General features: G+C 40.2%; 1 protein-coding gene across 2 annotated transcripts in view; it reads right to left on the bottom strand.

Moving 5' to 3' along the window:
• Positions 1-26,920, bottom strand: part of ANKRD12 (ankyrin repeat domain 12) — a 1,254,496-nt gene that overhangs the window by 397,823 nt on the left and 829,753 nt on the right. For both annotated transcript variants that reach the window (XM_044066536.1, XM_044066537.1), the window contains 2 exons: positions 16,271-16,413; positions 2,021-2,168 (listed from right to left, as the gene is read on the bottom strand). In XM_044066536.1, coding sequence (XP_043922471.1) covers positions 2,021-2,168; positions 16,271-16,413 — 291 coding nt within the window. The remainder of the gene's footprint in view (positions 1-2,020; positions 2,169-16,270; positions 16,414-26,920) is intronic.

Raw genomic sequence — 26,920 nt, 5'->3', positions numbered from 1 at the left:
ACAACGGACTGTCCACATTTATTACCTCTTTAGACCTTGATGTTCCTTTGGCAATTAGCTGAGTTAAATAAAAGGATTTCCTGCAACTGTCACACGATGATCAGAAAGAAAGGGCACCATCAACACAAGTAGATTCAGGACTGCATTATTATTTGACAGTGATGTGCTGTCTATACAACACAATAAGGGAAGGTGCGACTAACAAAAGCGATATTACAATTTTAAGTGTCTAGTTTGGGCCAGTTTTAGTACACTTCATTCAGAAAGGTTTGGGTTCAGAGGGGGACTTGGCAACAATACCTAATTTGCAGTCATCTGCAAACATGGTTAGTCAGATGTCTCTGCTCTCTGCTTGGAGATATGAGAAGTTAAAGCCTAAACGGAGAGTCTAGAGCACTGAGCCCTGAGGGACACAACTGGTCTCTTTCGTACTCTGTCTTTCAGCCAGTTTGCTATCCATTTTACCACTCATGGGTTGATTTTCAAAGCATTTAATTTCTGTATGATGGCAATATGGGGAGTGGTGATGATGGTCTTGACCACATCCAGCTATACCGTGTGTACTGCATGGTCGCCATCTACAGCCTTTGTAACTCTTTCAAAAAGTTTATCAGATTCAATTGACAGTGGATGGGGCAGTGTATGACATACTTTAAACACCTATGGACATCCTCTGTCAAAGATGCCAGGATGAGGAAATCATCTGGTTAATGATATACATGCATCCCACTGACTTCATGTGAGCAAGCAATGGGGCCAGATATGTTGCAAAAACAGTCAGGCCAGTGGACAGGCCAAATGCTAAGGATGCGAACTGCAAATGGCTGCACTTCATCTACAGGGACCACAAGACAATTAAAAAAAAATAGACTTTTCCCCCAAGATGGTTAGGTCACTGTCTACCATCCAGCTCTTGGCCCTTGTACTAAAGCTGTCTGAAACACTGATCTAAACAGGACCATTTTACCATCCCTGTATAAGGAACCCTCAACTGCCATTATTCTCCTAAAGGAGAAACGTGACATATGTTTCTCCTGCTGAAGTTTGCTTGTGGCAGGACAGAATCTCTGGCACTTATGGCAATGCTTTATGCTGCAATATCCAAGAGGCAACAGATGCCATGTTGGTACAGTTCTTGGCTGACAATTTTGTGGCAATATGGACAACTGCACTTGATGCGATTTGAAGCACTGAACACAAGAATGTTTAACTGAGGTGCATTACAGACTGAAATCTGAAATGTGGGAGCAGTAAGCCTACTTTGGAACTTTTCTACAAGACGCATTAGGACTGAAATCTGAACTGGAGGAGCTGCAGAAAAACACAGGTGGGCTGAGGAACTAAGTGTACTTATGCACCGGGTGCACCGGGCACATATGCTGTGCCTGCCTCCACTGCAAAACATCCAAGAACAAAGTGCAGAACTGCAATCTAAGGAAAAGTGCAGAACTGCAATCTAAGGAAAAGTGCAGAACTGCAGTCTAAGGAAAAGTGCAGAACTGCAGTCTAAGGAAAAGTGCAGAACTGCAGTCTAAGGAAAAGTGCAGAACTGCAGTCTAAGGAAAAGTGCAGAACTGCAGTCTAAGGAAAAGTGCAGAACTGCAGTCTAAGGAAAAGTGCAGAACTGCAGTCTAAGGAAAAGTGCAGAACTGCAATCTAAGGAAAAGTGCAGAACTGCAATCTAAGGAAAAGTGCAGAACTGCAATCTAAGGAAAAGTGCAGAACTGCAATCTAAGGAAAAGTGCAGAACTGCAAATGGTGGAGAAGATGAACCCAATCAATGTCCCATAACGGAAGGTTCCTGATGTTAGATCATGTTACAGTCTGCTTTGATATAAATATATTAAATACACTTTGAGTATTTAAATCTGTAGTCTTTTAATGATGAATGAATGTACTAGAGTTTTTTTTTCTGAATAGCAAGTTCCTTTTAAAAGTTATTACTGTCAGCAGTACGAACCAATTCATTTGAGCTGTTTTAAAGGCAGAAGCAGTGAACGATAATGAAACTTGTTCTAACCTGTACAGCTTTCCTCCTCATCTGAAATAGGAATATCTCCTTTCAGCAACTTTTCCATTTCTTTCGAATCTGCCACATCCACTGGACGCTCTCCTCGAATGTTAGACTGAAATGCATTAGCACCATGTCGAAGCAATAATTTTACAATCTAAAAACAAATTAAAAAGTAATATGAATATACAAGAAACAAATACGGTCAGTTTAATTGAAGCATCTGGCCTCATCACTGTATTTCCCCTATAACGCGACATGGCTACACAACATCTAAGACATGCTATGCAAGACCTCTCAAGTAAAACACTTCACCTTAATCACAAAATCCTGCTACTGCTGTTAAGATATAATGACACAATCTGATAGAACCATACTGATTTTATGACTTCCATGGGTTAGAAAGACACGGTCAATAAAAAGTACAGTTTTGTACCTACCATAAATGTAGATGTTCGAAGATCCACATTGCTGCAGTCCTTACAAATGGGTAGTCCGCTGTCCTCGGTCGGCCCGAATACCAAAGTATTAGGCTGACGTCGGTCAAGGCGCTTAAAACTGACATCAGGACGTCAGGGTACAAAAGCGCATGACCGACGTCATATCCTCAGTCTTTTCTTGCCCCAGATGTCAGAAGGCCCTAACAAGAAAGGCCAAAGCCAAAAAACAGCAAAAAATAACCAACCACCCCTGCACTAACCATATTTACAATATGTACAACCCAAACCACACCACCACCTCTAACTACAGAGGGGAAGGAGGGAGGGTAAATTGGACTGCAGCAATGTGGATCTTCGTACATCTACATTTATGGTAGGTACAAAACTGTACTATGTTCTTCATCTCACATTGCTGCAGTCCTTACAAATGGGTAGAATCCCAAAGCAGAGGTAAGGGAGGATGGCAAAACTATAAAGCATTAGGGGCTGCCAAAATGCCCTGTAAAATTGCAGTGGCAAATCCAGCCCTAGATTTAGAGTAAAGTGGAAGGTGGTAATGCTTAGAGAAAGTATGCACTGAACTCCAAGTAGCTGCTTCCAAAATATCTTTAGTAGCCACCCCCCTTAAAAAAGCAGTAGAAGTGGCAGTAGCCCTAGTGGAATGAGGCCTAATCCCAGCTGGAATCTCCTTACCATGATGGGAATAACAGAAAGCAATACAAAAACCAATCCACTTAGAAATAGTTTGTTTTGAAACAGGTTTGCCCTGAGAACCCAAAGCAAAAGAAACAAACAACTGCTGAGACTGCCTGAACCCTTTAGTTCTGCTCAAATAATATCGCAACTGTCTGTGTATATCCAAAGTGTGCAAAATCCTCTCCCCTTTATTTTGGGGGTTTGCATAAAAAGTAGGCAAATGAATAGTTTGGTTTAAAGCCACACTAGAAACCACTTTAGGCATAAAAGAAGGGTTAGTACGTAAAGACACCCTATCCTTGTGGAAAATTAAGAAAGGCTCAACCGCCATAAGGGCCTGTAATTCAGAAACCCTTCTCGCAGAAGTAATGGCCAACAAAAAAGCAGTCTTCCATGATAAATATTTCAACTCTGCAGATGCTGCAGGCTCAAAATGTTGTAGAGTGAGTTTCTCCAACACAAAATTGAGATCCCAAGCAGGAGTAGGAGCTCTACGTGGGGGTCTTATATTCTTTGCCCCTCTAAGGAATTGCTTAAACAAAGGATGAGAAAACAATGGTGGGTCACAGTCATAGTGAGCAGAAATTGCTGCAGCATGAACCTTTATAGAGAAGGACAAACCTTTGTCCAATAACTCAGTAAGGTATTGAAGAGCAACACTTAAATTAGGTTTAGAAACATCAAAGTCCTTTGCTGTACTCCAAAATAAAAATCTCCTCCATTTATCTGCGTAAACTTTCCTTGTACTAGGCCTTCTGGCCTCCAAAATAACATTCAAAACTTGTTGTGGAAGCTGAGACCCTCCAGGGTTTAAAACAGAATATGCCAGGCTGTTAGATGTAGAGAGTGAAGTTTGACATTGAGTAAATGACTGTTCTCCTGAGACAGCAGGTGAGGAATCCAAGGCAAAGGCCATGGAGGCTCCCGTACCAGACTTCTCAGTAATGGGTACCAGTGCTGTCGAGGCCAATCCGGAGCTATTAAAATCATGTTTGGCTTGTCCTGTCTGACCTTCAGGAGTACCTTTGGGAGGAGAGGCAGAGGTGGAAAGGCATACACGTGAAGATTGCTCCAATTGAATGAGAGAGCGTCCACTTTCCAAGCTGTGGGATGAAACCTTTTTGTGCAAAACTTTGGCAGCTGGTAATTTAGTGGAGAAGCGAACAGATCTATGTCTGGAGTTCCCCATAACACTGTCAATTTCTGAAATACATGAGGATCCAATTTCCACTCGTGGGGATCCATAATTTGTCTGCTCAACACATCTGCTAAGGAGTTCTGTACTCCTGGCAGAAACCTTGCCTGAAGATTTAGCTGTAAACTGAGAGCAGTCTCCCACAAAATCATTGCTTGTCTGCATAGAGGATACGAATGCGTCCCCCCTTGCTTGTTGATGTACCACATGACAGTTGTGTTGTCTGTTTGAATCAACACCTGCCCTGGAAGAAGTAAATCCTTGAAAGCTATCAATGCAAATTGGACTGCTAACATCTCCTTCATGTTGATATGTAAATGTTGAAGTCTGGCAGGCCACGTGTCTTGTACCCATTTTCCATTTAGATGAGCTCCCCAACCTTTGTCTGAGGCATCTGTCGTTATGTCGTTAGAATCTGACTCGCCTCTGGCCGGGTCACAGAGAGTCCCTTGTTTAGGTGACATTCCTGAGCCCACCACAAAAATTCCTTTTGAATGCAAGGTATTATCTGAATGACAGTGTCCATATCTTGGCAGTGCTGTGTCCATACATTTTTGAGATACCATTGTAGCTTCCTCATATGCAGTTTGGCATTGGGAAGTACCAGAATACAAGATGCCATGAACCCCAAGGCTTGAAGGACTGTCCTTGCAGTCAGCCTGGACTGACGAGACAATTGGTGGAAGTAAAGAGAAAGATTCTTTTGTTTGTCCGGGGTCAAAAAGGCCATCTGGGATGCTGTATTCAGTCTCACACCAAGAAAGCACATGTCCTGAGAGGGTACTAGTCTGGACTTTATTTCGTTCACAGAATACCCCAGGCATCTTAACACTGCCATCACATACTGTAAATGATGAAGAAGTTCGTCCTTTCCTTGGGCCAGAATCAGGCAATCGTCCAAATAAGGATAGATTTGTATTCCTCTTAGCCTGAAGAAAGCTACCACTGGAGCCAGAACCTTCGTGAACACTCTGGGCGCAGTAGATAAGCCAAAGGGCAATGCAGAGAACTGATAATGAGAAGTCCCAGCCCAAAAACGCAGATACTTCCTGCAACTGAGCCTGATAGGAACATGAAGGTAAGCCTCCTTGAGATCCAGAGTCACCATCCAGTGATCTTTGCCCAGCAGAGGTAAAAGCTGTTGTAACGTCAACATTTTGAACTTGGGAATGTCCAGATATGTGTTGAGGATAGATAAATCCAAAATTGGTCTCCACGTGTTCCCTTTCTTTGGTACTAGAAACAGGCGAGAATAAAATCCTAGGCCCACTTCTGGCAGAGGGACCGGTTGTATGGCCCCTATTTGAAGTAGTAGAGAAATTTGTTTGTGAGCCTCTAGTCTTTGCTGAGGAGGAACGTCTGGCATGCCTTTGAAAGGAGGCAAGGTATGGAAATAAAACTTGTAACCTCGGTGTATGATATCCAATACCCATTTGTCTTGGGTAATCAAAATCCAATTTTCCTTGAAGAGTGCCAACCTTCCTCCCAAAGGTGCTGCCAGGCAAGAAGGATCTGGCAGCTGAAAAGTAGGTAATTGGGCCTGTTTACGAAAGGACTGGCCCCTGACCTCAGCCGAAGATTGTGCAGGTGAACTCCCTGTTCTAGGTCTGAAAGAACTCTGAGCTCTGCCCCTACCACGTCTAGATCTACCCCTAGACTGAGAATCATAAGAAGGATACGTCCACCCCTTAGCAGGCCAATTCCTACTAAACTTCGGAGGCTGAACTTGCAAAAAATCTTTAACAGCCTGCATAGACTTGGCCTTGTCTTCCATTTTCTTCAAGACTGACTCCACAGGTGAACCAAACAACACATCAGACTGCAAAGGAGCATCCAAAATCCTAGTCTTAACATGGTCAGATAAATTCTGATCCTTCAGCCAGGCGTGCCTGCGAAGAACTGAACCAGTGGCAGCCACCCTAGACGAGGCCTGCACAGCATCAAAACCACATTGTAATGAATGCTTACCCACCTGTTCAGAGACATGCACCAAATCTTGTAATTCTTTACACTCAATGCCTTCCGCCAGAGCATCCACCTTAGACTTCAACTGAGAAAGAAGAAAGTTTTGATATTTCAACATATGAAACTGGCAATTCAAAGCCCTCATAGCTAAGGTAGAAGATGTATAGACCTTCTTTCCCCATCTATCCAAAGCTCTGGCCTCTTTATCTAGAGGAACCGGATTTTTACAACAGAGGCCTTGACACCCTTAGGTCCCTGACTAATAGTTTCTGGGTCCGCCCTAGGACTCTTATAAAGATATTTATGAGCCTCAGGCACCCTGTAATACCTATCCGGTTTAACAGGCAGGAGGCAGAGAATCAGGATTAAGTGAAGCCTCTGAAACACATCTTCCACAACATCCAGAACAGGGGTATAGCCAAGGGCCTATGTTGGGGTAAAAGCAAAATTCCCTAAGCCTTTTCCGAGAATCAGAGAAGTCCTGACCTTCCCACTTAAAATGTTCCCTCATAGAATGAAGTGTCTCTGAAAAGAAAAATCCTCTGGAGGAGAAGCAGAAGGAGTGGAATCATCTGCATCAGAATCAGAATAAGGAGAGTACTCCTGCAAGTCTTCAGCCGAAGACTCTGAAACATCCGAAGCCTGCTCAAAACTTCCCAATTCTGGCTCCACCCTAGGCCTCTTATCAGGAGGGCAAAGAACCTCTAATCAGAGTAATCAAATCTTCTGCCATTTTAAGCATGTGCTTCTTAGGCACAGACCCTGCTGAACTAGGAGTGACACCAACAGAAGCTAAACCTGGCCTGCCTCTGGGAGAAGCCTTGGAAACAGAAGGAGAGGGCCTAACCACCCTAGGAAGGGAGGGAGTACAGTAACCTGAGAAGCCCCTTCAGCCTGACCTGCCTCCTGAGAGGCCACATCCTGCAAAATCAAAGTCTCCCCCTGAGACTCCAGAGAAGTCTCCGTCGGAACCACCGGTTCCACTGAAGCCTCTAAAGAACCGGCGTCCGGAACGGACGACTCATCTTGCCTGGGTTTAACTGTTTTGTCTTTGCGCTTCTTAGAAGCGGGCCGGAGAGTCCGGCGGCATATTATAATTGCACCGCTTACAAGACCAGCCTAGCACAATCTAACCTTCGCGTAATAGTGCGCTTATTGAACCTAGCACAAAAGCGACACCCAACAACGTCGTGCTCAGGCCCCAAACAAGGAATGCACAAAGAATGATAATCCCTATGCGGTATCTGTTTCCCACAAGAAATACAGTTATTCACTTTTTCTGACATCCGGTAAAACACTGAGGCAAGAAAAAACCAAAATATTCCCCAATGGGGTACTTAGCCAACTTGGATTCGGTCTGAAACTCCGAACTCGAAAAATTTCAGAACGCCGAACGGCACTTGCAACGCTGCTTCTGCATCGGACCATGCGGCAAAAAAGACTGAGGATATGACGTCGGTCATGCGCTTTTGTACCCTGACGTCCTGATGTCAGTTTTAAGCGCCTTGACCGACGTCAGCCTAATACTTTGGTATTCGGGCCGACCTAGGACAGCGGACTACCCATTTGTAAGGACTGCAGCAATGTGAGATGAAGAACATCAAAATGATGTTTTAATTATTACTCCAAAGCAAGCAATTCAGCCGGTGACTCAATCTTCTCAAACTTCACACTCATAATCTGGAATAAACTACCATCCTTAATAACATGCATCTGTTCTACAGTACTATTCAAAAAGTTTTTGAAATCACTTAACTGATAATTGGCTATGCACTTGTACCTCTCCTGGCTAACTTCCAACATTTCTACTACCTTAGGAGCATAAACCTATTCATGTCCTATTTCTCTCCTTGATAATACATTCTAGGATTCACACCCTTATTGACAATATGTATACCTGTGTAACTGCAATTGTATTCTCTCTCTCAAAAAAAAAAAAAAAAAAAAAAAAACATGCTACATTACGAATTACAAACTATGACTGTAATTTTTGCATACACTTAAGAGAGTCAGTCTGGTTATTTGTCAAAAGTTTGTGCTGTATATAAAATATGTTACAGCATTTTTACATTTTGTATTTTGCTTACTTTTATACCAATTGTTGTATTTTGTCTACTTTTATAATTTTTGGATGTATTTACTGTAATTAGAGCTTTTCTCCCCGGGCCACCGCTGAAAAAGCACCTGTGTCCAGTCGGACTTTCCCGGTAAACAAATGTAAAATAAATAAAAGTGACTGCCTTATTTAGAAACATGACACAAATTTCTCCAAAAGAAGAATCCAAGTAGATTGCATAATCCAACCCAATTTCAGTTAGGTCACTGACACAATCTCAAGCCCATAATCTAAGAGAAGTTATTCATTCAGATTTGCATCTACTTATCAAGATTAATGCAATCCCATTTTTTATTTCTCTGAAACAAATATAACACAAGATACCGCAAGCGATTCAAGTCAACACAGCTTTCTCTTAAGAATGATGTGCATTGCTGACATACTGATTAGCACATGGCCAGTATTTACTAATCAATTTATTTACAATCTGCTGACCAGGTTAGACCTCAGGTGGTATTCATGCTGACTAGTACAAATCTGGCCAGAGCACCATGGGACCTTCCCCTACTGCTACGACACTCGCAGTGTGTGCGACTGACAAGTGAGTATCTGTTCCATTCCTAGTGCAGTGGCGGCTGGGAGAATGGTACCTAAACATGGCGGATAATCGGAATGGAGAAGAGGTGAATGCGGACTTCAAAGAGGTGTTTTTTGCTACAAGAGAATAGATGGAAAAAGGGGAAGGAGATTATGTGGAAGATACAGAGGACTTGTATCGAAGGGAGCTGTTTGAGGAGATTAAGTAAGACGTACGAGACAAAGGGATTATAATTACAACCCTCCAGTCAGGAGGGTTGCAGGATGATATATTTAAAAGACTTAGTGGAGCAGAGTGAGCCAGCGACAAGGAAAGAAATATTGTATGGTGAAATGGAGAAAATAAATCAGAAGGAAGGACAGAAAATGAAGAAAAGATCTTTTGCGAAGATGGTTGGAGAACAAAAAGAAATTAGAAGGGAAAGGAAGACGATAGAAGTGGTAAAAAAAAAGTCTGTAGTGAATTCAATGCAATGAAAAGTTGGAAACGGACTGGTATAACGTATGGGCCAAGATTGTTGTGGCTTTTGGTATAAAGGTGAGAGCTTCCATTTGAATAATGAAAGACACTTACTGTTACATTTTGAGACTGCTGAAATTTTAAAAACTTTTTTGGATAAATATGAAAAGAAAAAAGAAATGTATCCATAGAATAAATATGTTGTTCAGACTTTTCCAAGAGGCACAAAAAAAAAAGTTAATATTAAATTCTGAACTGAAACTGAGATAGGGAGAGACTGTTTAGAAGTATTTGATAAAGAATTTTTGTAACAAAGTAAAGGACATTTCCAAAGTTATAAACAACAGAGGACTATGGACAAGTTTCTTGGGACTGTAATGTGATTTTAAAAATGGAAAATTGTAAAATAGTACACATTCTGAGCATGAAAATGTTGATGGTAATACGGCTGTGGATAAATATTGTGGATAATAAAAGTGGGAAGGGGGGACATCTTGTAAACAATTGGGATAAACAGATGTTAATTTATGTGGGGACACTGGTCATGATGCTAAAAACTGTGAAAATGTGTTATAAATGAAAGCAAACAGGGCAAGTATGATGGACTGTGAGAAAGAAAGAAAAGAAAACAAAATAAGCCAATAAGAAATAACACACAAGTAGATGGGGAGAGGGATAGTGAGACAGATGTTAGTGATGTAGAAGAAATACATTGGAGAATGGTTAAAAAAAAAAGCTCAAACTGGGAAAAGGGTCAAACATAGAAAAATAAAATTCTAGCACATAGGAATGGAAGTTAAAAAGAAAGGTAATGGATGAATAAACAATTGTAAATTAAACAAAAGGACAACAAAATCTTCAGATTGTATCTATCAATGCAATAAGTAGAATAGGAGTGCTAGAATGGTGCAATACGTGTGAGGCAGATATGATGGCACTGGAGGATATCAGACTATTAAGTAAAGAAAGAGAACAGAGAAATATTATGTACAAGGGGTATAATATGGAATTTGGGTAATGAAAAATGTTCAGGGATCGCTGCAGTATATCGGAAGGGAATACAAATTTTGGATTATACTTTAGCTGAACTAGGGAGATTAATGGGAGTGGATTTTAAAAAAAAGTGGGAAGGGAAAGTGTATAGATTAAGAGTACTATATACATACTTGATATATAAAGAAAGGAAAATTATTTCAAAAGCTAATGGATTATGTTATAGTAAATATGGATATAATAATAACAGAAGACTAATTGTGATATAAGACATAAGAAAGAAAAAAGACCAGAAAAGAAAGATAATGGATTGTGTTAAGGTAAATATGGATGTAATAACAGGAGACTAATTATGATACAAGACATAAAAAGCAGAGAAAAAAGTAATGGGAGAAATAATAAAATATGGAGATTTAGAGTTATGGAAGTTGAATAAACACACATCCGAGAGGAAAATTAAAAAAGGAGACAGATTATTTTTATCATCAAAGACTATGAGAACATTAATAAAGTAAGCAGTGGAAATTATGTTTTTCTGATAATTTGGCTATATGGATTGACATAGATGAAAATAAACAAACAAGAGACAAAAAGGTATTAACAGAATTAATGAAAAGGAGTGAAATGAAAAAGTTTGAGAAGTTAGAACTATGGAAAGATCATTTGACAATGAGAGATTTTTTTTCAGAAACTGGTCATAATTGTGTATATATTTAAATAAAAATATAAAAGAATGTATTTAATGTGGGAAAATGATACAAGACAGAAAGGAAAAGGGATTACAAAGAAATGCAAAAAGCTGCTTTATGTAGTCTTGATAGCAATGAAAGGGAATATTTTAGAAATGAAGAGATTTATCAGAACAATCAAGAAAAACTTGAAGATTTATTATATAAGCAATTTTACAAGAATGAAAGGAAGTGTCACCATATTTAAGTAAAAGAGTAAAGGAAGACAGTGGTATAACGAGCGGGGAAAATGATAAAAAAGAAAAATACAAAGGAAAGAACAGTGCAGGGTAAAGCAGTATACAGAAAAAATAAAGAAACAAATGGAAAAACAAATGACAGTAACAGAATTAGAAAAGGTAATGAAGAGAGTAAATGTAAAGTCAGCAGCTGGACCAGATGGTATATGATACTTAATGATGCCATTAATTAGGACCGCTGCAAACCTTATTTTAGAGATGCAACTAATGATGAAAAGAATAGTAACACTCACTAGTGACGACTGTAGAATTGTTTTTCAATACTCTAGTGATATTAATGATAGTAACACTCACTAGTGACGACTTTAGAATTGTTTTTCAATACTCTAGTGATATTAATGATAGTAACACTCACTAGTGACGACTTTAGAATTGTTTTTCAATACTCTAGTGATATTAATGATAGTAACACTCACTAGTGACGACTTTAGAATTGTTTTTCAATACTCTAGTGATATTAATGATAGTAACACTCACTAGTGATGATTGTAGAATTGTTTTTCAATACTCTAGTGATATTAATGATAGTAACACTCACTAGTGACGACTTTAGAATTGTTTTTCCAATACTCTAGTGATATTAATGATAGTAACACTCACTAGTGACGACTGTAGAATTGTTTTTCAATACTTTAGTGATATTAATGGCTACTGTGATGTTATAAAAAGGAACTGGAACATCCTACAAGAAGTTCCCGAGCTAAAGAGCAAAATTAGTAATAAACCTGCATTTGCTTTTAGAAATAATAAAACATTGCAACATCTTTGCAATCGAATCACCATCAGCAAGACTTGTGACTATGAGAACACGTACTTTTCCCTGCAGACACTGTTCTGCATGTCAATATATTTATTCCAATGCACTTTACACACACCCCTTCAAGAATGTTACCATCAGAATCAATTACTATGCTGATTGTAGAACTACTAACATAGTATATTTTGCCTACTGCAAACAATGTCATGCATTTTACGTAGGGAAAACAAACAGGTTATTGAAGGACAGGACATTGGAACACATTAAGGATATCAGAAATCAGAAAGAAAGTAATGCATTAGCCAATCATGCAATGCAAACAGATTCCTCACATACTCTTAGGTTTTTTGTCATTCAAGTTATAGATGCCAACCCCCGAGGAGGAGATATTGATAGCATCACTGAGGCAGCTGAACAAAAATGGATTCTCCTACTACATGCAGAGAGATTTCCGGGCCCAAATGGTGCCTTCTCTGTAAAACCTTTTTTAAAACTGACACGTCTTAAACATTAAAAAAACTTTTAGTTTATCTGATTAAAGAACATAACGTGCTTTAAGTTTTTTTGTGCTTTCAGCAGTTTATCGGTGCTTGTTAAAAATGCTTGACCATGCCCTTTAATACACCAGCTGATCAATTAATCAATGATGCAATTAATGCTGTATATAATGATGTACCTTCTAGTTGTTAGTTGTCTGATGAAACGACAGTTTGTGGTCGTGAAAGCACTTACTTTAGGTTTTTATTTTATTGTATTAAAAGTCTTTGGCTGTGCAAGCTGAGGGCAATTACTTGTATTTCTTTCAGTTCCTTTTCTTTTGCACTCAGCTGTACCCTCAAGTCGTTTTTTGCACCTTTGATACCTTAGCAGCCTTGGTTGGAGGCTCATCCTAGGATGAGGAATCAGATTTCTTGAGGAACGTTTTCTGTGTTCCCTGTCTTCTGTATGGTTTTTGGAAGGGGTTTGAGCCCCTGAAGGAGAACCTGCAGACGGGGCCGAAGGAAGTAAAAGGCCCTTCAAAATGAGTTTATTTCTCCTGTTGGCCAGTGCTCTCCGATGAAACCTCTTGCAGATTAAGCAGGAGGCTTTGAGGTGAGCAACGCCGAGACAATATACGTATTCTTCTGTGATTGAAAGTATGTTATTAAGTATCCATACATCTCTTTCATTTTGTATTTATTCATATAATATTTGATTAACTGTGGAGCTTATCTCTCTGGGCCTCCACTGAAAATGGGCTTCTGACCTAGTGGACTTTCCCAGTCAACAAATAAATAAAAATTCCCTGTGGGCATCAGATAAGGGAATCTTCTGCCCAGAGAAAGTGCACTTTTTGAAACCTAAAGGTTTCTCAAGCATCCTACAATACTAGGAAAGGAAGAGGGAGAAAAAAAGGGAAAACACAATTCCCACCAAGAATGCTCCAGTGGATGCAAGACTACTACAACTAAGACTTTTTTTTTAATATTACAGGCAGAAACATAGTGTTAAGGAGGTACAGTAGAATAGATTGCAAAGGAAATTACACGAAAAAGTAACAACTTAGGTGAAGACTGAAAAAAAACTTTTCACAAGGAGCTCGAGTCAGCAGACTGCAATGCTTCTCTTAAGAGCAGCAAATGAGATCTGAGCTAACTGGGGGGATGATACATTATGGGTAGGGGAGGGGCCTAAGCTTCGGAGCATAAGCTTTTGAAAGCAACAGAACTGGATCAGAGGTCAGACCTGAAACCCACAGGTTGAGAAAGAATGAAAACGACATCAGATCTAATAGTGGCTGATATTGATAAAGCATTTGATTCGACAGACCATACTTTATGGAAAATAATGGGCAGAGGTCGTAGTAGTGGAAGATGAGGCCCGGGTCCCCACAGAAGGTGGGGGGAGATGGCCTTTTAGAATACATTTGCTCCTCCTGTCGATCAATGTGCGGGGATTGAACCCGGCACAGATTGAGCAGGAGGAATCAAGGTGGGCAACCCCTAGACACTCAACACATATGGTGTGGCCATCAGTCGGGGAAAGCTTGTGGCCACACTCCATACACTTGCGAAACCCAGGTTTGGGAGTCTCTGACATAGTCAAAGACGGAGCTAGGCCCAAACCAGAGAAAAAAAAATACACTTGCACACTAGAGACAAAACAGAAAGAAAGGGGATTTTTTTTTTCCAACTGACGGAAAAATGTGGAGAGGAGATAGGAAAGATAGAAAAGAGAATTCCTAGGCAGAAAGAAGAACTAGAACAGACAAAAAGAAACATATTTACCCAAAAAGCTCAGAGCCAATGGATCACGATGGTTACAGGAGCACGGCAAATGAGATCTGAAGGGGGGAAGGAGACAAGGGCATTATGAAGAGGGGAGGAGCTTGGAGCACGGATCAAATGCTGGAGAAAGGCAGCCAAGTTGGATCCATGATGGATCGTGTCCCACTGGTTGAAGATCAAATGAAGACAATAACTTCAGATTTAGAACAGCTAAAAATGGGAAAGTAATGAAAAAGGTAGCTATGAATGTGAATGATAAATCGCAATAGGTTGGACTAAAAATGAAAGAAAAATGTATGAGTTTGGAGATGAGGAACTGGAAGGAATGCAGTTTTCAAAGGAAATTGCTTATAGGAATTGCTGTTGGAAAAGGTAACATATTGAAGGAACAATGGGAGAAAAGTTTGAGAGATTTAAAAGGACTTGGTATTATGTGGAATAGATATGGATTGTCCTTTAATAAAAAGCACATTTGAAGGTATGGATTGTCCTTTATATATATATATATATATATATATATATATATATACCCCCAGTGTATATATGATACTACGAGATCTGGAGAAATAGTTTATCGAAATTATATTCCAATCTACCTGGGGGTCCAGATTAAATCCAGTGAAAAAGGGGTGTTGTACATGGAAAAGGAGGATGGGGGTGGTTAGGTTTACTAAATACAATAGTATATGGAGTTTTACTGAATTGATATAGGTTTTGGTATGGATAAATGGAAAAGAAAATAAATTGTCAATAAGTATATTTAAGGAGAAATACAAAGAATGGGATAAAATTAAAATGAACAAAAGGGAGAGAAAATGGAGAAATGAAGACATAAGAATGCATCAAGAAAAAATACATTTGTGGAAATTAAAGATAAAAGAAATAGAAGGAAATGGGAAAATATGGTATAAAAATATAACATTGCAAAATTATTGTATGAATACACCGGAACATTTAAAGATAGAAAAAATGAAAAATATAATGGAAATAAATAAGGATGTAAGAAGAATACTGAATGTCAGGATTTCTTATGGAAGTTGCAAATTAGTAAGCTGCCAATAAAGGGAAATATGCCTTATGAAAAAATAAATGACAGAATTTTTTTTTTTTTTTTTTTGTGGACAGTTAGAAACAGAACATTCTTTTTAATACGTAAAGGAGTTAAAAAATATGGGAAAAAATTAACAGAAAATAAAATAGTTAAAGAATTTCAAGATTATAATCAGATGAATATGATCGAATATATTTTTTTATGGAATACATAGTAAAAAATGTCAATAATTTAGATAAACATTTTGTATTATATGAATAATTTGAAATGAGAGACTAAATGAAGATTATGTTACCAAATATGATAAGGAAAATTAAGTGGTGGTTGTGGAAAAAAAGAGTAGGGGTCTACACATATGTAAAGAGATGTTAGCAATGAAGGAAAATAATGTTTAATCTACGTTTATTTTCTTGTAGATATGTACATTTTAAACAGATGTATAAATAAATAACCCCTACACTTTTTGATAACTGCCATGGGATATTTACATTCACCTCGATCTACCACCAACTCATGAGGATGGGGCGTTGGTTTACTATGTCATCAGTAAAGTTCTTAGATTATGTTGATGTAAAATATACATTGGTAACCAGGAGTAACAGAATAGTTAACACTACTGTTTTACATTTACTTCTTTGTTATAATACTAAGGAAATAATGAACAGACTTCTGATGCTGCTGGTTAGGTGGTATTGGAACAGGATGACTTCAGAGTTGTAAAAGTCCGTCAGTATTCTTCTTGGCACCAGTAACTATATTGGTTTTATTAAACGGATATTATGAATTGTACCTACATCTTTATGTCCGCTGCTGGCAGCATCATGTAACGGGGTGTCATCATCCAGTCCCTGAGTATTCACATCAGCGCCTGCTGCTATTAACACCTTTGCAACATCACAGAAACCCATGTTACAAGCTTCATGTAAGGGGGTCCAACCTGAAAAATATAAATTCAGAACACGGGAGCAATTAAAAATAAGGGCATCACTGATACAGACTGCAGAGCTTAACTGTGCATTTACATTAGAACTCAATTTAAAAGATGCTGCTATGTGGCTCAAGAAGGAAAACAACAAGATTGGTGCAGTGGCTGACCAGTTCTTGCACAAAACATTCATCCGAGCCCACTTGTACCCATGTCAGCACTTATTACACAATGCCTAATTATACTACATCTATACTATCAAAATTTTCTCTGCAGCCATGTGAGGAGCAAATATTTTGGTTATGAAGTCATAAGAAAAAAAAAGAATTATTAGAATACTCATCATATCAATCAGCCATCTACAGGACAACACGTGATGACCTAGGTAGTCCTGCAGCCCAACTTCCAGTGTCTTGAGCATGGGCACACCTTGCCTGCCATACCACGCTGAAGTATCCCTTTATTACGCAAAAGAGTGCTTCCAGTCCCCGAATCCCAAATTATTGAGCTCATTCAAGCATGAGAACACTGGAAGCAAACCTTTAATAAGAGAAATAAAGTTACATTAAAATCAAGTGAACACCCCCCGCTCCAAAAAAAAGTAATTAGTGGAAGGGTAAAACCTCTCCAGAAGAGGGGAGGATGTTCTGAGAGATCATCAATGTGACCGTCTCTTCTCTCGCCCCCCCCCCAGTCTTATATTAAAGGGCCCTATGTAGTTGGTGGACATCAAGGTAAAAATTAAAGCAGTATCCCGAAGTCCACCAGGAAAAAGGAAGACAGGAGGTAAAGGGATAAAACCTCACGCTCAGAAAAGTGGTGTTCTGTAGTACAGATTTACCAAAGGATGCTTTTACTCCTGGAGTGGAGATCTAGACTACAGTAAGTGCAGCTGTGTAAGTAAATTGCCATAACAGTAGATGTTTCAATAGATCACTGCTACGGTAGCCTTAGCTATATGGGCTACACCCCTGCCTAAGATATAACCAGCAGTCAGCTTCCGAAACTTAAGGGCACCATCCATGCGCCCAATTAACAGCATGAGAAGGGCTGAAGAAAATCAATGGTCAAGGCATCAAGCCGGTTGCAGCTTTCATGTCAGCTGAAACAGGGAAACTACAGCCCTGAAGGAGAGCAATGCTAAGTAAATAGAAACCAATGCTCTCACCCTAGCAACAAAATTAAGGGAAATGGGGTGAGAAAGTGGCTACTGCAGCAGTCATCCATTCAAAAATCTACGGTTATGGCAAGTTTCCTTACAAAACTATGCTATGTTCATCACTAGATTACTGATGCAATAGCTTTGGATATATGGATAAAATACAACTGCTTACAAGAATTGGGAGGAGGAAGGATGAAGGTCCTGGAACCATTGGAAACCGGTCTTAGCAGAGACTGCTCTAGACCTGAAAAAGGAGTCTAGTTTGCAGTGTACTGCAAAGTATGTACAGATGACCATGTTGCTGCTTCTAGAGTCCACCCCTTAAAAAAAACACAGAAGCAAAGACTTGGTAGAATGTGCCTTGGCACTGCCTGAAACTGATTTGATAAAATAAGAATAGCAAAACAAAACAGCACAAGACAACCATTTGGAAATTGTTTGCTTTGACTGATCTTTGACAGAAGAATAAGAAAGGCCAGAGGATAACTCACACAAATGTAAACCACAGGAAAGCAAACCTTAAAAGGGTCTTAGTTCTTAATACAGCACCAACTAGAAAATCTTTTCCATTTCCAAACATACACCATAGTCGCAGGTTTCTTTGCTTCCTGTAACTTCTGCGGCACGTCCTCAGAACACAAGTGCCCATAAGGTATTAACATTCTATCATTCAGGCAGTTAGCTGAAATTGTTTCCAGATGGGGGTGTATCACACAATCCTGGTCCTGTATGACTAGGTCCAGTCTGTGAGGAAGCTTGTGGTAATTGCCCCTGACCAATTCCATAAGCAGGGAGAATCAGTGTTGCCTGGCCTAGAGGGGAACTGCCACAATTATTGTGGAGGAGTTATTCTTATCTTCAGAATTACCCTACATATCAGTGGAAAGGGTGGAAATGTATAAATGAACATTCTCACCCGGAGCAATGAAAATTAATTTGTTTTCCAGGCCTCTTTGTAAGAAGCCCTGCAATAGACTTTGTTCAGCTGTCTGTTTTGAAAGGAGGCAAACATCTATTTGAGGTATTTTTTTCAATTCCCATATGTAAGGGCCTGTTCAGGTCCTGCTAAGCTTGTCGGTCACACTATGTTTTGCTTTGATGGAATGAAGATGCTTGGAGGGTTAAGTACCTCCCAAGCCATCACAGCCAAACTGCACAAAGGGTACAGGCAGGTACACCCTTGTTTGTTGATGATGTATCACATTCACTCTGAGGTCTATAATCATTTGAAGTCCTGGGAGCCATAGCTGAAGACATTTAAGACATGGATCACAGCCAACATCTATTTGACATTTATGTACTTTGGGCTGACTGAAGAATCCCATGGGCCTTGCACCTTTACTCCCAGCAAAACTGCTCCCCAAGCAAAATGTGAGATGTCTGTAGTTACAGATTGGCTTGGGGTAGAGGAGGAAAGGGGAGTCCTGAATTTGCTTACATTTATGGTCTCCAACAGTGCAGTTCCTTCTCTACAAGCCCAAGATAGGAATATGAAATTCCAGAGGATGCAAAAAGTTGGGTCCATGTGTGTCTCAAACATCACTGAATCTTTCTCATGTGTAACTTGGCAAGAGGAATCATGAGAATCATAGATGCCATGAACCCCAGGATCCTGACATGCTCAATCATAGATGCCATGAACCCCAGGATCCTGACATGCTCAATCATAGATGCCATGAACCCCAGGATCCTGACATGCTCAATCATAGATGCCATGAACCCCAGGATCCTGACATGCTCAATCATAGATGCCATGAACCCCAGGATCCTGACATGCACTTTTGCTAAAATAGGAGACTGATCGGAGAACCTCAGAAAAGTTTCCATATAAAAATCCACTTTCTCCTGGGTCATAAAAGCCTTTTGCTGCAATGGTGTCTGCAAGACATCTTGGAAACACAATATTATGTGATGGGGTCAAGTTGGATTTCTAAATATTTATCTGGAATCCCAGACTGGTCAGAAAGAGAAGAAACCCATTGTAAAGGCTTCTGACATCTTGGAAAGGACTCTACAAGGATAAGTCGTCTGAATGAGAAAAACACAAGAACGCCGTTCAGTCTGCAGTGAGCTGCGACTGAAGCGAGACATTTTGTAAACATCCGTGGAGCTGCAGATAATTCAAAGGGAAATGCAAAGAAGATACAATGTGACCCAGACATAGAAAACCAGGGAAATGCAAAGAAGATACAATGTGACCCAGACATAGAAAACCAGGGAAATGCAAAGAAGATACAATGTGACCCAGACATAGAAAACCAGGGAAATGCAAAGAAGATACAATGTGACCCAGACATAGAAAGCCAGAGATTTCAATAAGCACATGGCTATGGAATGTGATGGTACATATCGTTTACATCTAATGTCGCCATAAAGCTTTCCAAGAAATTGAGAGGGAACAGATTCTGAAGTCAACATCTTGAATTTTTAACTTTCACATACAAATTTAGAAAGGAAACACCTAGAACTGGTCTCCAAGAAGGCCCTTTTTTTGGTACAAGAAACATTCTGGAATAGAAACAATTGCCCCCTTGATTTAATGTCAATCGTTCTATGACTTCTACTGTGGGAAGGTGTTGAAGTACCTCAAAAAAAAAATTCTGTTTGGTTTGGAGGTTGAGGAGGAAGTTCCCCGAAAGGAGGTATTTGTATCCAGTGTCACCTGTATCTGTCCTGAATCACTTCTAACATCAAAGAGTCTGTTACAATCTGTTGTCAGGGAGGAATGTACAGTCAGCTGTTGGGGCCGATTTTATGAGATAGGAGCAGGAAGGGAGGGAGTAGGAGACAGAATGCTGGCTGGCAGTCATTCAGAAGTTACAGACTCAGTTTTTAGGAAAGGATCATTGTTTCTTGCTGTTCCCCTCCTGTCATCTTTTTTTTTGGTTTGTTTCCTTGTTTTGCTTGACAAAGCAGGGGTTGTTTGTTTTGTTTCTTAGACAAGAAAGAAGATCTGGGAGACCTGTAAGGGGTAGGGATGATCCAGGGACAAGCATGTTGCCATTTTTCAGCAAGCAATCATAAAGGATTTGCATCATCATATGGGTTCTGGGAACATCCTGAGACAGAATTTGAATAGGGAGGAGCAACAGGCCTTAGATGATCTCAAATCCAATACCAACATTATTATTCTTCCTGCTGATAAGGGAGGGGCAGTTGTTGTCATGTATTCCAGTTATTACTGGGCTGAAGGAAAGAGACAGTTGTCTAACACTCAGCATTATTTGAACGTGTCTTTGGACCCCACTCCCAATTTCAAGAAGGATATTGATGAATTTTTGCAATCTGCAGTTGAGGAAGGGATCATTAGTGCCAAAACTAAAATTCAATTGACCGTACAGGACCCATCTAAACAATATTTATATCTATTACCCAAAATCCACAAATCTTTTCAAACACCTCCAGGTAGACCGATAGTCTCGGGAATTGGTTCACTTACTGAACCTCTATCTGACATTTAAAACCTTTATTAACACACATCAGGGCTAGAATAAGACACAACAGAGTTTTTACAAATAGTCATGGATTCCCAATTGGAACCGCATTGGTTAATGTACACACTGGATGTGAAGTCCCTCTATACCTGTATTCCCCATTGGGCTGGTTTGATGGCATTGGAATTTTGGCTTAATAGAAACATTTATAGCCCTGGCTTTAACACTCTCTTAGTTTGCATGGCTGAACATGTACTTACCAGAAATGTGTTCTGTTTCCAAGATCAATGTTCTTGGCAGATTCAGGGCACAGCCATGGGTGCATCCTTTGCTCCCATTTATGCAGATTTATTCATGGGGTACATAGAGAAAAACATCATCTACAACGATTTACACAACTTGTATTTACCCGAGATTGATATCTGGCGACGTTATCTGGATGATTGTTGGCTGGTTTGGAGAGGGGGCACTGAATATCTTGAGGAGTTTGTGGAATATCTTAATTGTGACAAATGGGGGGTAGAATTTACTGTGAACTACAATGCCCAAGAAATCAATTTTCTAGATGTACATTTGGAGCGCAAACCAGATCATACTTTAAGAACAAAGGTTTACAGGAAGTATGCCCAATACAATAGTTTGTTACATGCCTCTACTCTCCATCCCAAGCATATCAACAACATTCCCAAATCCCAGTTTCTTAGAATCAAGAGAGTTTGTCCCTCACAGCAGGACCTTACTCATTGTCATCATGATCTCACAAACAGGTTTTTGGAGAGGGGGTACAGTCCGGATAATGTCAAAACGGCATCACAAGGGGCTCGCAACCAACCCAGGGACAGCCTTTTAACATACAGACAAAAACATGGAGAGGGGGTATAGTCCGGATAATGTCAAAACAGCATCACAATGGGCTCGCAACCAACCCAGGGACCGCCTTTTAACATACAGACAAAAACATGGAGAGGGGGTACAGTCCGGATAATGTCAAAACAGCATCACAATGGGCTCGCAACCAACCCAGGGACAGCCTTTTAACATACAGACAAAAACATGGAGAGGGGGTACAGTCCGGATAATGTCAAAACAGCATCACAATGGGCTCGCAACCAACCCAGGGACCGCCTTTTAACATACAGACAAAAACATGGAGAGGGGGTATAGTCCGGATAATGTCAAAACAGCATCACAATGGGCTCGCAACCAACCCAGGGACCGCCTTTTAACATACAGACAAACACATACTAGGAATAATCAGGACACTCTCAGGTTGGTTACTACGTTCGGAAGGAACACCAGTCAGTTTACTGGGATTATTGACAAACATTTGGAATATACTCAAAAGCAACACACGACTTGACGATTGGTTGGGTGATAGAGGTCAGTTCTCATACCGAAGGGGAAAACATTAGGGTCACACTTTTTACATTACAAAAAGATCATGTGCCAGGAGATCACCTATAATCAAACTACTCTCTCCGGGGAAAAACTACTGGGGTGTTACCCATGTGGGCATTGTTCCTTTTGCAAATTTATGTTTAAGACCAAAAACTTTACCAGCAAGAATACAGGTAAATTATTTGACATCAACTGCTTCGCAAATTGTGGAACTGATTGGGTCATTTATTTGGCCACATGTACATGTCAAGCATTCTACATTGGACAAACATATGTCGGATATCCGAACATCTAGGAGATATCAGGAATGCCAGAATGACTAATGCCTTGTACAAGCATTCCTTGATTCACAAAACAGCTAAATTCACATTTACAATTATAGATAGAATTTTGGGAAACAAATCCTTCAAAACAGGGTGGCACAACCTACTAAACACAAAAGAAAAGAAATGGATAATCAAACTGGGTGGTCTTTTTCCACCAAGTCTGAATGATAAATTGTAATACTGTGTTTATAACCAGGGGCTATGCTGTGTATTTTTGAATGCAACTTACTTTGTTTCTTTATTTTTGGGCATATTTTATAATTTTACATGATTTATGCACATAAGATCTATTTGCACTACTTCCAATTAGGTCTTCTTTACAGGAAATGATGTCATTTATTGCTTTATTGGACACTGTATTTAAATGCAGTTCTTGTGCTGCCTAACCATGTATAACCACTGAGGAAAGCTATATGCTGAAACCGGTCTGGTAACAATAAAAATTCTCTGCTTCAATTTCCTGGTGCTGGCCCCTTTTTTGTTTTTATATAGTTACTTTGGCCTGTGCATCTACCGTACTTGCTAGTTTTTCCTTTGTTTGCAAATCTTGGAAACTCCCCGAATTCATTTCCTTCTCTCATTAAATTGTTTGAGGGCCTGAGTGGCAAATGGGCCAAATAAAACCTCCATATCTAAAAGGGGGATTCAAATTTCAGACGACTGACCCTGAACTACTAATGGACTGATGTGGCTACTAAATGGTTTATTCCATTCATGGGTCCCCTCAAATTATCTATGGTATAATCCCAGTTATTCTCATTAGAGTAATACATAATTATTGACTATGGAACATGTTATTTTAAGCACAAATAGGGAAATTGGGTAGGCTTAAAATAGCCTACAAGGGCATCTAGGCTAGTACTTACCTTTGAACCTATAAGGAAAACTTCTCCTTACAAATCTATCCAATACCTTCCCCTCCATGTCCAGAGGGAAAGGGCTGGAGGACACCAACAAGCCTGTTCCCAGCTGGCAAATACATGGATATGGCATCACGGTCAAACCTAAGGTGGGAAAATCAATGCTTGTTATTTTGAGAAACTTTAAAAAGCCTCTTTTTTGGGGGCTTGAAGGTTAAGAATCAGACTTGCTACAGGTAGCATTAAATAAAACCTCCAAGTCTGGCACTAGCTGAGGAATATGCACAGAATGAGGAATATCTACTTGTAACATATATCCCCTCAATTTAGGGGAACATCCATTTGTTCCCATAAAAACACATCATTCATCCTGGTTATAGTTTGAGGACAGGATAAGTCCTCCATAGAAGGTTGGGAGAGGACCAGGTTTCATCTGAAACTCAGAACTGGGTATGAGAATCTGCAAGAAAAGAAGCCATGTGCCTGTCTATACCAGAATCATCTGACATGTGTTCCTCAGGAATTTTTCTGCTGACATGATTTACAAGTACTCTATTCAGAGTTCCATGATTAACTGCTGTAAGCATCTTTTGGCTAAGGTAAGAAAATAATATTTTCTAATGGGCACCATGCCTTTAGTTAAACAATGTTTAACCCTTTATTTTTTCTTTGCAGGTATCCCTGATAACAGACTCAAAGGTACTTTTGCCTCATCAAGAGATCTCTTCTCCTGGCTTCATCAAGCAGCATCCCATAGTATGTCTCCATGCCCAGTTTGGACACTGGAACAGCCAAAGAGGATGTGGCTGACCCCAGTTCATGGTGGCTGAAAGGACTACATTAGAGGGGAGCTGGAGAGGTCACTGGGTTGCTTGAGGAATGAATGCTGGTCACTGCAGAGTCACCCACCATCAGTTGAGGCATTTACTGAGCCCATGGAGACAACACAGGCTCTTTGGTAAGTTGCTTTAATTTCTAGGAACACTGGAAGTCAGACCAGCAGCAGTGGTGTAAGTATCCATGCTGTGATCAAGGAGGATGCCTCAGATCCAGTGAGCTTTGCTGGAATGAGTTGCTCGGAAGGTAATTTGTCAAACATCATTCACAAGTAGCACACTTACACTTTCAGAGACATTCATTGTCCCTAAAACAAAGTAAAGCATGACCAGTACACTGGAGTCTTGTCAGAACCCCCTTCATAAAAAATTTAGTTTGACAGAAAAAAATGGCAGGTAAGCTGTCACAAAGTGAATACTAACATACTCTGTACAAGTTCCTGTCCCAATAAAACACTTCCCAATGTTAAACTTCAACATAAAATACACAATGTTTATACAAGCAGTACATTTAATCACTAAAATAGTCCCCAAATTATCCACAGCTAAAAATAGCGGTCCCTGACAGGAAGCTACAGATATTAGAAAAATACAATGTTTCTTAAAAGGTTAATATTTCTAAAAGCACAAATAAAATAGTATTTTTTTAAAGGAAAATGTTCTGTGTGGAAGGGTTCACCACTAGTGACTTATCTGTTAGAGCAGTAGCTAACTGAAGGCCAGCTGCTGTTCTTGTGAAACCTCTGAGCTGCTTCTTCATGAGGTGAGAAACCTCTGAGCTGCTTCTTCACGAGGCAGCAAAAAAGTACTGAAGTTTCTTCACTCTGACTGCTTATTTTCCCTTCATGGGACTGCTCAATCAGCAGTCAGAGTGAAGGTGTGAGACGGGAGCCAGCCAGTTGCATCTTGGTCAAGACACAACCCATATAAGCCTAAAGGCTAGTGCAGCACTGGGAATAATAAACATAATAACCAAAAAATCACCCCATTTTCTCGGTCACACCATCCCCGGAATCTTTTTAAAGTTTTTGTCTATCCTATCAGTTGCTAGTGTCCTCTCCTGCTCAGCTGGTGAACCTGGGAATATTGAGGCAATGTTACAATTGCCTCATGTACCAGACAACCCTCTCCTCCTCCCACAAAACACAAGAGATGCAACTTCAACATAGGACTGGCAAGACCAGTCAGGAGTTACCACACACACTATAGACCCAGTCTCACATAGTACCATTACAACCTCAAATTATACACATAAACACACAAAGACATACTCGGAGGCTCTGATAAAAGATCTACCAAAACAGCAGGCAGACACCCAAACAACCACCACCTCAGAACACAACACCTGCAACACATAGACCTCACAGTCAGAGTGTCAAACAGTCACAGCCCTTAAGGCCAAACACAATGCCAGACACACTAGTCATTGGTGACTCCATAGTCAGACACACTGCACCAGACTGAGTAAGGAGAAGGTCACAGGTCTCTCAACAGCAGGTACAAATATGACTCAGTCATTGTCGGACTACATGAAAAGAGACATTGAGGAGCTCTCTGATTATGTAGCCCAGGTAGGTATGACCCTGACCTTGAGCAGTATCCTACCTTCACCAAGAATGATGCCACAATACAGAGATAAGATGATCAGCTTTAACAATTGGCTTAAACACTGGTGTCATTCAAAGGGATCCAGTATCTGTCTGCCTGGGATGACATGCTGGACAAGCCACGCTGCTTCGCAAGGGATGGCTTGCACCTGTCACCATAGTGCCTTTTTAGGCAAGGCTCAAATTCTAAACCTACCACCTGCTGCTCAATGCCAGAAGTCTAAATCTCAAAGGCTCTTCTCAGTATGGAGAACATCGATGTCTGTGCTGTGACAGAAACCTGGTTCAAGGACAATACCAAGAAAGGAGGAGGGTATCCATATTCATCAAGGACACCCACACCTCAAGACTGGTGGCAGGTGCAATTATGCAAAATGTAGCATGTTACAGGCCACCCTCACAAACTCAGGAACCTCATAAATGTATCACCAAACACCACCATACTAGGTGACTTCAATTACCCTAATATAGACTGGGAACACTACTCAAGCCCAAACCTCAAATGCCATGGAACAACTAGTCACAACATGGGAGCACAATGTTCAACATATACCCCTCACTGGTGAGATCAGATCACAAACTAATCTCGCTGGAGGTCCTCATCCCACCCCCACCTGAAATAAGGTCCTCATCCCACCCCCACCTGAAATAAAAAAGACCACAAGAAAGAACTTCTCAAAGCTGAATCACTTACAAATGCCTTCTACCAGCACCTGCAGGACTGCATGGATAAGGCAATCCCAAGCAAAACAAAGACTCTTTGTACCAAAGGCAAGCGTCCAGTCTGGTGGACCACAGCCATAAACAAACTCTACAACAAAAGGAGGAAGCTACTACAAGATAGAGCAAAATCCTTAAAAGGTAAGACACCCTTGATCACTATAAGTAAAAACTAA

This window comes from Protopterus annectens, chromosome 3.part1, assembly GCF_019279795.1.
Source record: "Protopterus annectens isolate FY-2018-M chromosome 3.part1, PAN1.0, whole genome shotgun sequence".
Lineage (NCBI taxonomy): Eukaryota > Metazoa > Chordata > Ceratodontiformes > Protopteridae > Protopterus > Protopterus annectens.
This window is presented reverse-complemented; position numbering and strand designations above follow the sequence as displayed.